Source organism: Suillus subaureus (genome assembly GCF_016647635.1).
Source record: "Suillus subaureus strain MN1 chromosome Unknown BJ212scaffold_326, whole genome shotgun sequence".
NCBI lineage: Eukaryota > Fungi > Basidiomycota > Agaricomycetes > Boletales > Suillaceae > Suillus > Suillus subaureus.
The window spans coordinates 5,210-17,910 of record NW_024538882.1 but is presented as its reverse complement, the minus strand read 5'-3'; the positions used below and the strand labels follow the sequence as shown (position 1 = coordinate 17,910).

Below are 12,701 nucleotides of genomic sequence, written 5' to 3'. Positions count from 1 at the left end.
AGTGAAACTAGGTGTTGATACTCAGGAGACATTGGATTCCCAATGGTCACAATCACCAACACACAACATGAGAGGAGATGCTGAGCAGGAGGTAATATTTCCTAACACCACTGTGCAAACACAACAATGGCTGGACACTTGTTAAAGTGCCTAACCAAAAATATTGTTGTAGGTTGATGCTCTGCTAGCTGCTACACTTGCAAGCAAGAACGTTCAACCCTAAAGGGAATTGCTACTGAGAATGGCCAATGATACTAAAGACCCGAAAGTGCGCAGAGTGCGGGAACAAGTGCGTGGGTATATAGAGCGCGGGAATGCGGAAGTGCGGTTGATGAGTGGTTGATGAGTGGTTTGATGAGCGGTTGATGAGCGGTTGATGCAGGAGTGCGAGATGCTAAGGTAAGGGGTAGGGAAGTCTTAAGGAATGGCGCAGGTAAAAAGTGAGGGCAAGGGTATTGATTGCATGGGTAAGGAAAGTCAAGACAAGGTGTCCAGGTATAAGGTAACCAATAGGGGCTAAAAGCGCGCACTAATGGTGACTGCTCCTAAGTAAAACCTAAGGGAAGGAAATACTGTAGAAGGGAAGTAAATGCAAAGTAGTCACCCTAGGCACTTTATACTAGCTAAACCCTCTCGGAAACGGAAGGGACAGGATAGACAGGCAGTAGGAATATGTAAAGACATGTAATAAGGCTGCAACACTTGTTACAACACACAAGGCAAGGCAAAATACGTACCAATGAGGTAGGATGGACAATGGACTGATGCAGGACATCTGTAAGGTAGTCCGAAGGTGCGGGAAATCGACCGCAGTTATGCGCGCAGCGTGGGAGTGAATGTGCAGGTCCGCAGAGCGCGGGAATACACATCCGGAGTGGGTTGAGTGCAGGAAAAGCGGTCAATGGTTTTGTAGCTTTCCATCACTTATATCAAAGATGGCCATTGCAAGCCTAGCAGGAATATGATCATCACACCGTGTGATGAAACAACTCATGAGCATTCTTGTTACCAGCATGAAAATTCTCTTGTCAATATTCCATGGGCAATTTTGCAGTGTGCCTTGTCAAGCAACTCAAACCTTGACTGCAATTCTGACAGGCTGCAAGTGAGTCTCATCTGAGGTCTTGTCTCAAATTATCGCATAGTACTAATCAACCTCAGCCTGAAAAGGCTCAGAGCCACTGGGACTTTGCTCATAATATCACAAACTCCTCACAAGCAGAACTTCCACCTGCAAAGAAGCACTGTACTGCCAATAATGGGGATAAAGAGAGACTCACCAGGTTAGGAAAAGAAATCATTATGATAGTCCAAGAGCAAACTACCCTCCTAGCACATGTATTTGAAGCAGTGTCCCAGTGACCTAACTAACCCTTGATGCTATTCATGTACTTACAACAATCATCATCCAAAATGGAAACTTGAGGGAACTTTAGTAATGACCTCAGTGACTCAATGCAACTCAGTGCTGATCAATGACTCATGCACACGGTTCAAGCTAAGCTTGATGTAAACTCCTGACTCAAAGAAACTGCAATATATAGTCATATCTTAGTCTCACTGGTTTACTGATGAGTCATCACTAGGTTCTGGGGTATTCAAGTGCTCCAAACTCCATGGGTCTTGCCCAATGCACTGCATCATGTGTCATGATTGGAGTCAAAGTTTTTGTTTGCAACTAATGGAGTGTCAATTAGATAATCACACCTTTACCTGCCAACAATGGGCCTTCAACTCAATCATAATCATCATGTCCATGACTGGCACACTTACTATCAGGAGTCATTCCTCACAATCCCATAGCCCTAAACTGAGGAAAAACAACAGACTTGGCAAGTCTACTTATGAAGTGAAGGCTATCGAACCATACAAGCAGCCTCCAACCAGCTTAGCAATGAGATGGGGGAGAAAGCCAGCAACCAAGGACACTTCTACACCTCAACTTGACACCACCCTCCACAAGGTCAAACCAAATCTGACCAAGCCTCCCATTGCTGGACGACACAAGGTGCTTAGGTTTGTCTCAGAATCAAATTGTGAGACAGATTGCGAGGTATGTCTGTGCACTTCAATATTCAGTTACTTGATCATTATGTTGCCAGGTATTTCAAAATATCACTTGAGCAGACTATGATTATATATCTTGCCAAATCAAAGATTACCCTGCAAGACCAAAGTAAACATAGTCTGACAATTTCTTACAAGTTATAACATACAATTCTTCTAGGTTGGAATACAACTGTGATACCCATACCCTTGTTGTTGAAATGCCTTCCCCCGTACATGAGGCTGTAATCAAGGCTATCAGCAAAGGATTGGAATGTCTAGATCTTCTCCTGCAGGATTTCATTGTTGGGAATTTTCTGTCCTCAGACACCCACACTAACTTGACCATTGACAGGGACTCAGTGAAATGTATCCCTGATATCATCCATGTGGTCACTGCCCTCACCAACCCCCCCATCCTAACCACTCCTGTCATGGGCAAGGTGGCTGTATCACAGTCCAGAGCTGATCTACTACAGAGGCTCAGGGACAGGGTTGAGGCATTCCCAGATATCATACTGCTCTTCATGGTTGAGATTAATGAACAGATCCCCTACAGCCCACCCAAACGCCTGAGCAATGCATGGCAAAAGCTACAAAATGAGGAGAATGCTCATTCTTTCACCACCTTCCTTTCCAACCACACTGGCCCAAGATCACTCAATACACCCACTGAAATTGAGGTTGAAGGGCACCTCTGGCATATGATGTCAAGCGTGCATTTTCAGGTTTGGGTACAAGACATCAATGGGCAAATTGACATAGACATGCAGAACCCAAATCTCACAACATGTGGTGTAAGTCTCACCAATACTTAGCGATTCATGACTGATCATACTTACAACAGGAATTATTTCTGAACAAATCAATGGACAATGTCACACTCATGATGGAGATGGGACTGTCCCAGATGAGGGAACAGTACACACATTTGTCCCAACAGGTCAGCCTGAATATCGATGTTTCGGCCCTGCTGGCCACACCTGTCACTCTCCCCTTTGGATGGGATGAGATGCTTTCTAAGCTTGCCCTTGCAAGTATGTCAATGGCTCATGATCATTACAAGAGTTGGTATAGTGTGGTGGCAGGCAGTAGGGGAGTCAAGCGCACAGCAGAGGAAGCATTTGATGCAGGCCCAGCCAAGAACACATGTTCACACATGTGTGCACATGTGCTCACACTGCTGCACTTCACCGGGGCTTGAGCTTACTGTGATATAGTAGCCACAGGTAGATGCCTGCCACTAAACTCACCTTGATACTCGAGTCATTGTTGCTCAGTCCTGCCATTAGCATTTATGATCATCATGTACTCTAGCACACACCATTTTCAGATACCTGATGTACCATCACATTGTACTTGTGCATGAGGCTTTCTTTAATTAATACAATAGTTGTAATAGCCCTTTTACTTTCAACATCAATGAGACATAACCCCAAGTTCGCTCTTAGTCTAAATGTCAAGATCATGACATACATGGGCCATCACAGCACTGGCCCAGGCTGTGAGTCTCCGATCACTGATAACCGTGACCTGTTTCACTTCCTACTAGGTTACTCAGCTACTCAGCTCAATGATTTGGAAATGAATGATGAAAATTAGAGCTGCTTTCTGTGTACTTCTCTGTCTCACTTTTTCTCTTTTAATCATGGACCGTCATCACTTACAATGTGGATCACCATGTCCTTGTGACTTCTCTGACAGTGCAGGACTTGGTTGACACCATAGGGCTTGTGACCATTACAAGCATCATATAAATCTACAAGCCCAGCATTTCAAATGCCTGGCTCATGAAGACCCAAAGCAAACCAGGGCATTTAAGAGGGTGAAGCCTGCACCCTTCCTTGCCAATGATACCGCCTGAGTAGGTGTTACTAGATCATTCTCCAATGGCAGTCACACATGATGCATCATAGGCTATTCCTTTGTCCTCAAGTAGCAGATCACATCAATCAACTCTCAACCATGACCATAGTACTCCCCAGATACTCAACCAGCCCCACCCCATCCAAGTCACTCCATCCCCATCTAATAATTCAATCTGTGGCAATCAGAGTCCATCTGGTTCAGGCCTGGGTTCTCCTCTACAGAATCCTTCTAGTATCCCAGACTGTAGCCATAATTCATGCCCAATTCACACACAGAAATTACCACTACGATACAGGGATGAGCTTCCAGAACTGCCGCCACCTGCTATTCAGGATCAACAAACTTCTATCCCAAAGCATGTAATTATTCATGTTTTCAACTCCATTCACACCTGTTTCAACAAATTCGGCATTGCTCGTGAATATCGTCATCACCCTACCTATGATCTGGATGCAGCTGTGTCAGGAGATGATCTATCAAACATACACCCTCCTCAATCCAATATCGACGACAGCAGTACACAGGACATTGAGACAGCCTCCTCAAGCAATCTTTTCACAATGCAGCCACCATGGCCATGGAAAAGTATGTCAGTCTGGTGCTTGATGTCTTGGTTGGTGACTGGGAGCAATCGGAAGTCCATGACAGAGACCAAACATTTGGTGAATGAGGTGTTGAGGGCAGAGGACTTTGATCTGAAAGATTTTGAAAACTTCAATCCTGATGCTCAGATGAAGCATTTTGATGCTTCTGAGGATTGCATGGATGTTCCAGGCATTTTCCAGCAAGATGGCTGGAAGGAAACTGATGTCAAGATAATGGTTCTGTCAAAGGAAAAAAATCCCAAAGGGAATGGCCACATGTTCTCTGTTTCTGGGCTCCTCTACCAGCCACTTGTTGCAGTTATAAAAGCTGCATTTTCTTTTTTTTTGAGAGGCCATATTGTCCTAGTGGCAACCACCACTGGCTGGCCCCACTTAGACAGCACTATAGCACCTGATTTGAACCAATGCAGATATTCAGATCTGACCAGTATAGCATTTTTTCAGGCAGAAGATTGCTATCTCTCCAGGAAGAAATGCATTTACACATACCCATTGCTGGATTAGGCAGGTTATGTGGGACTAAGCAGCACTAGCACTACCCACTAAAACTCCCTGGTGGTTGTTGTAGGATTTGAACCCACAACCTTCTGCTAAGGCCAGCAACTGCTGAAGCAATTCCAGAGTTGGAGGCATATCCACTAAGCCATCCATCCCCAAAGCTGCATTTTCGGAACAGTTGTCGAAACAGTTCCACCTAACACCTTTCAAGTGTGTTTGGGAATCACCAGTAACTGGACAAGAGCAATGACTTTATGATGAGCTTTATACTTCCGATGCTTGGATTCAGGCTCACAACAAGCTGCAGAAAGAAAGAAGAGAAGATGGTTGCAAACTGGAGAGGGTTATCACAGGCCTCATGTTCTGGTCTGATTCCACTCACTTAACACAGTTCAGGAGCACATCAGCATGGCCAATATATCTGTTTTTCAGCAATCTATCAAAATATGTCTGCTCAGATCCTAACTCTGGTGCTTGCCACCCAGCAGCTTTTATTCCCATAGTAAGTTGTTCAGTCGTTGGTCAACAAAAGATGTGTTTTGATTTCTATCTCATGCAGCTACCAGATGCCATTACACACTTCATTTCTACCTTCCTGCAGAGGAAGAATTACCATGATATACTTACCCATTGTAAGCGGGAATTATTCCATGCAGTGTGGTCCATCCTGCTTGACAATGAGTTTGTCCATGCCTACAAAGATGGCATCATAGTCAAGTGCCATGATGGAGTATATTGATGGGTTTTTCCTCAAGTATTCACTTATTCAGCAGATTACCCTGAGAAGTAAGTCTGATTTCTCTTCATTATTTTTTATATTGTGACTAGTAGGCCATTAATTATTTTAGAGTTCTCCTTGCGACCATACATGACAAAGGCAACTGTCCATGCCCCCGCTGTTTAACGCCCAAGTCAATGTTCGATCACATGAGATTTTTATGTGATGTATCACAACAGATGAACCAGCTACAAACCTTTTTTAATGAGAAAGTGTCCAAAGCATGCAATGCCATATATACACGTGGTGTTCCCATCAAGGGAGTGTCAGTGGAGAGCCTCTTGAAGGAATTTTCCTTGGTGCCTACTATCGTGAGTTTGATTGTGTTCACATAGTATTACTCGAGTACAATTGACATTCCCCAGAACAGCTTCATAGACCATCTTTCACCACTAGGGTTGGACTTCTTCCCCATCCTCATAGTTGACCTCCTTCATGAGTTTGAACTTGGGGTACTGAAAGTGGTGATGATGCACTTGATGCAGTTACTCTATGCAATTGACCCTCAGAAAATTGACATTATCAATGAAAGGTATCAGCATTTTTTTAACTATTTAATTCTTAGCTTTGATGTCTCCACACACTAGGTTTCACTCAATTCCTCCCTTTGGGAAAGGGTCAATTTGACGGTTCCCTAAGTGCATTTCGTCAATGAGACAGTGAGTCACTCAACATTTTAAGGACATGCTTCAGGTAGCTTTACATCTTATGCACAATGTGTTTGAATTAGCTTATGGTTCCAGTGTGCCATACCCACTTTTGAGGGACTTTTCCCAGGGGAACATGATGGTATTATTAGGGTTCTCTTGTTTCGCATGGCTGAATGGCACACCCTGGCCAAGATGTGTCTCCACTCCAATGAGACACTGTCATATCTGCATATCCGGACCTCAGATCCAACCCTTATCTCATCTCAGATCCACATCTTATCTCCGATCCTATCCACATCTTATCTCCCTCCAACATCTCGTCATCCAATCTGTTCCACTTGTCCGGTCTGGTCCACAACTCATCTGAATCCACAACCAGCACTTGTCTCCTTTCGGTAACCCCCTAACTCCAGTATTTCAGTTATCTGTATATCCATCCCGCTCCCTTATCCACTACCTATGTTTCATTTCCATTTCATGATTTGTGATCTGTTTCTACTTACCAATAGACTATCCACATGCTTTGTACATAGCCTTGGACTCTGCTGATTGATCATTCCATTAGATACCTATAGTATATAACCTCCTGTAACTTTCTGTAGTACCTCAGTTCAAATATCATCTTAGTTCTACTCATTCCTGTCCTCCAGACTTGAGTACCTCTACTCTCGTCACCCTCCGAGACTTAGGATTGATTCCTATAGTCTATCCATATCTGCCTCTGTCCCCGACAGTCCATTACCATTAGTTTCTAGTCTGGACTCGTCCAGATTAGCCTTACAATACTTATCCCTCATCCAGAAGTCATCCAGATCCATTACGCTACTTGTCCAACCTTCTGGACACACTAGTCTTGCCTTCCTGAAATAAGGGGCAATACTCGGGTAAGGGGCACAGCGCATGAGCTGAGGCCAAAGCCCTTCAGATCTAGTTACCCTTTGAGTATGACCTTAACAGACACTTCATTTACTGGACCAGTCACTCTGAAGGCTGGGAACTCAACTTCAAAGGTTCCACACATATACTTGCTCAGCTTTTTGAACCACAGAACTCCCTAGCAAGATGGCTGCCCATTGCCAGAGACAACATGACTTTGAATCTCAATTGAGACCCAAAGTAGCTGAATGGACTGGACCTTGACCAAAATCATTTAACCTTTTTACCTACAAGTTACATGCCCTCGGAGACTACATACACTCTATAAGATTGTTCAGCACCACCAATTCTTATACTACACAGATGGTAGGGGCATTGTTCAATTATGTGCATTCCTGGCTCACTTTGATGCAGGGAGAGGTGGTGCACCACCTCATCAAGAGATTTTAAAGGATGACCAACAAACAAGATGTACCAACACAAATAGCAAAGCATGAGAGGCGGCACACACACTTCAGGCAGCAGCAGCAGAATGTTGAAATAAAGGATCCTATTGCAAATGTTCCAGAACTCCACCACCATCTTTCAGATTCCTGGGTCAACATCCTCAATCTCACAACTTTCCTTGGTGACCATTCACATGATCCTGCCATCAAAGTAAGAGCGAATCTTTTGCTTATGTTGTCTGACTCACATATTGTATAACAGGACTTCATCCCAAAGCTAAAAAATCACCTCTTGTCTTGTATACTAGAACTTGAGTATGACAGCGATGAGTGTATATTTTCGGATTCAGAAAGGAATGACCTATGCTTCATCGACAATCTATCTCATGTCCAACAACTGTGTCGTTTTTGGGTCAATTACACCACCTATGATATGTGACGTGACCAAGACTCTATGAGACCAGGGTACAACTGCAATGTCATGACATTGTCAAGGGAAGAACACAAGGATGCACATCCTTTCTGGTATGCGCAGGTGTTATGGGCCTTTCACATCCAGGTGTTGCATACCAGATCACAAGCACAAAACCATTCATCTCAAAGTTTGGAAGTGCTTTGGGTTCAATGGCTTGGAGTGGATCCTACCTATCACTGGGGCCTCAAAGAAGCATGTCTACCCAAGGTCGGATTCATCCCTGAGACTGACAATGACGCCCATCAGGAAATCATGAGTTTACTTAATCCTTACTTATTTCGAACTTTTCCCACTTATTTCAAATGGATCTACTTATTATTCTTAAATCACCACCTGGTCCCAACTGAACTATCAGAATCTGTTAGCAATCATCATAAATGTGTGCTATAAAATTATTGGACTCTCAATTTGCAAGATGGTACCTCAAGAGAACATTTAAGAAAGAAAATCATCAGCACTAATATGTCACTCAAGCTTCATACTAGTCATTAATTGTTAGTCTTATGCAATGAAAGATGTCTCTCAGGCCCAACAAACATATTGGAATACTCAATTTTGAAGCAGCTGTCAAATTTCAGAAAAAAAGTAGGTCCATTGTAAATAAGTGGGAAAAGGTCGAAATAAGTAAGGATTAAGTAAACTCACGATTTCCTGATGCCTTTGGCTTCCTTGACCCATCACTGGTTATCCGTGGATGCCACCTCATTCCAGCCTTTTCAGATGGACATTCAGATGCCCTCCTCAGATGCGGACCATCTCTTGCAAGAGGTCAAGGTGAAATCAATGACTGGTCATTCCTTTATGTAAATATGTAAGGCAAAATTGCCACTACCATGCCATAAACCTATGCTCACTTTTCTTCACAGCTTTGCAGATTGAGATATGTTCGCAAGATTCATTGGAATGGGCATTGGACATGAGATTCAATATGATTCCTCAGCAGTCAGACATCATCAGAGCGAATACCAGGATGAATCATTCAGTTGTGAAGATGAGCTAGACCATGATGGTGAGGCAGCAAGTGAAGCACCCAAGGATGGTGAACATGCACTAAGAGTCGATGAGGATGAGGAAGATAATGGTGATGAAGATGAGGACAAGCAAGACAATGGGGAAAGTACTAACAGTGACAGCAGCGAGGATGATGGCAGTACTATGGGTGCTGATGAAGATGAAGAGCCAGCTTCTGCACTGGAGTCAGACGAGGACCAGGATGATGAATACTATAGATTTTAATTCACTAGTAGAAATTCTGCTGCCCAATTTCAACTTAGTTTGTACCACACATGGCCTCCCAGATGATACTCACTGAGCGCTCGCTCATAGTACAGTGAATCATGCAAGCACCATGATTGGCTGCTCATCAGGCAGTGAGTCAGGCTCACTGAGACTAGCGCAGAGTTCACTTGTCAATTTCAGTGTGACAGAATCATCCTGCATGATCCAGGTATGACGAGGCAACTGCACATTGGGCTCACTGGCAGCATGGAGGAGAACTTGAAGGTGAAAGGCCCAGTAGTACTAGTACTTGAAAGGACGTAAATTCAAGTTTGCCATGTCGTAACTGGAAGGGAACACTTTTTACCTGAAGAGGCGATGGACATTTGATAGTGATGACAAAACATGGAGCTTGCATGATAAATGTATTTCTCGGAATATAATTCTTCGACCGGAAGGGCATATTTCGTTACCTCAAAACAGAAGCGGTGCCACTGGATAGCGATGACAACATTTGGAACTCGCATTACGTCGATGTTTCTTGGAATATAATCCTTCAAACGGAAGGGCACATTTGGTCATAGACGCTTTTAATAATCCAACCTTGTCGTGCTTTATATTATTATCTTGAAACCCAGCATGATGACTCAGCTTTATAGGTTAAATAATCGCATATCACGATATGAGGTTTTCAGTGGTGTCAGAGGACTGGGAAAGGTTTTCTTTGTATTGGAATATAAAGTCATGTATAACGTCGGAAAACCACCGCAATCGACGTAAAGCACCCTGGGTAGACTCACGAATTCTCTGATGTTGTCAGCTCTAAGCAGCCCTCACCGCTGCCAACGCTTTCAACGCCATCACCGGATCCCAATTCCGAGCCAAAACGTCCAAATCCTCCCTCGAAACGCAAATCTAATTCTGTCAATGGAAAGTTATCACGGAATAGCAAGAAAGCAAAAATTCTTCCAGGGCGAGTGCCAACTACCGCTCGGTATTTCGAGTCGAAGAACATGGGTGAGGGAGAAGGGGATGTAATCATGTTGAGGTCGAGCTCAGATTCAGAGCCAGATGTTCAAGCAAAGCTGGCTTTGGATTCATCTGACGACTCGGAAGCTGAGGAAACACAAAATCCACTTGTTTCCATTGAATTACCGTTATACCTCCAGCCTTCGAGATCCGAGTCTTCCCAATTGTCCACGTTCAGACCCACTCGGGATCTCAACGTTTACGAGCTCTCTGCCGATGAAGCCAGTGCCTTGGGCTTGCAAAACGAGACTTCGGTGCTTTCCATCGACCGGGAGGAGACCCTCGCACTTCTAGGGGCATGCACTCTTACTATTTTGAAGGGGTCTGTTTTCATACTCGGTGTAACATTGTCTGCTCGGCGGAATTTGCGAGACGAAGCTCATACCAATTCCAGCTCTCCAGGGCTCATGATGGGTCACTCAAATACAAGAAGTCGCTGAGAGCACAAGGTGTATCCATAAGGCATGTGTTGGGAAGTTCCTATCAGATTGAGATGCTCACTTCAATATTTTTTAACTCAGCTGTTCTATGGTTCCAGCAATAGTGTTGAGTCGGGGTCAAGACGCTGAGTCCATGTGTACAATCACGTCATACCATGATTTGTGCGCATGCATGTGTAACAATTACTTGTCCCTACTTGAGAAATAAGGGATGCGGCTGCAACGTCCTTATAATATAAGTTGTTTCACAGGCGTTTATTGACTCGATTTGCGTTACACCTACACTCCTGGACCCTTTCCGTACTCCCAGCCCGACGATGCGGAGTTGCAAGTCGTGTCCTCCACTCTAATATCGACTTTCTCCACGGTTTCTGAGGAACGCAGTTGGCCCAGCGAACCCCGAACGAGCTAAACAAGTTTCATCCCCAGTTGTCTCAGGTCCGACTTGAACACCATCGTTCACTCAACGTTCGCTACCAAGGGCTGATGTTCAGTACGAAAGGGGGGTGGCAGAACTTGGCAGAACTCCAGGGTATTCGAGACTCGCGAAGATGTAATTTAGATCTCTGATAACGCAGTTTGAATTCAAGAGAACATGACAATCGACGTCGGGGGAGAAAAGTCGAAGACTGAAGACTACATAAAGAATCGCAGGTTATCTTACATGCCACATCGTGCAAAGATTACATACTGGAGGGAAATGAATTACACAATACAAGGAAAAGCTGGGCAACGCAATGGCTAAGTGATCATGTAGATCCATGGGACGGAAGATCTGGAGCCTCTTCTGCACTTTGTTCTCCAAACACCCCCAGGTCCATGCTATCTGAAAGTGAGGCCACCAATCTCTCGTATACGATACTCTGCAAACCCGCTACTGCAGATATGATACTCTCATCTGGACTTTGTTGTTGTCGTAACACGTCAAGAGTTTTGGCTAACAATTTATTGAGCGATTCAAGCTCAAGCTTCGAAGCATCTAATGGCATGTGCCATTCTGTACCCCTGACAAGAGCTGGGAGGCTCTCGATGCCATCGTCCAACTCATTGTAAGAGCAAGACTCGATGATATACCATGCACCCCTCATCAAGTCCCACCAATGCATAGTTGTGATGGTGCTGAAGAAAGATGCGGCCTGCTCTGGGGGAGCAATACGGAGGGAAATTCCAGCGAGGTAAAAGAGACAACGAGCTTCTTTGCTAGTAATGTTGGTGAAAGAATACCGATGGGGGGGAGAGGGAGCGCGGGGAGAGGGAGCGTGAATGCGAGGGATAGTGTGAAGAGGAGGGCGGGAGCGAGAACGAGAACGGATGGGAGAGCGAGAGCGAGAACGGATGGGAGAGCGAGAGCGAGAACGGATGGGAGAGCGAGAGCGAGAACGAATGGGAGAGCGAGAGCGAGAACGAATGGGAGAGCGAGAACGGATGGGAGAGCGAGAACGGATGGGAGAGCGAGAACGGATGGGAGTGCGAGAACGGATGGGAGTGCGAGAACGGATGGGAGTGCGAGAACGAGGATGAATAGGAGAGCGGGAGCGAGGACGAGGACGAGAGTGATAGACAGTAGGAATGAGAGGGCGGGAGCGAGAACGAGAGCGAGAGCGAGTGAGAGAGTGATAGAAAGTACGAATGACAGAGCGGGAGCTGGAACGAGAACGAGTGGGAGGGGAAGGGATAATACGAATGGGAGAGCGGGAGCTGGAACGAGAACGAGTGGGAGGGGACGGAATAATACGAATGGGAGAGCGGGAGCTGGAACGAGAACGAGTGG

At 44.9% G+C, this 12,701-nt stretch overlaps 1 protein-coding gene across 1 annotated transcript; it reads left to right on the top strand.

The window, feature by feature from the left end:
* Window positions 1-6,008: 6,008 nt before the first annotated feature.
* Window positions 6,009-6,335, top strand: BJ212DRAFT_1207245 (uncharacterized protein; the record flags this gene model as incomplete). The annotated part of the gene is made up of 2 exons (XM_041329167.1): window positions 6,009-6,111; window positions 6,175-6,335. Coding segments are annotated over 2 exons (264 nt in total), but the record flags the coding sequence as incomplete, so codon positions are not given.
* Window positions 6,336-12,701: the final 6,366 nt, after the last annotated feature.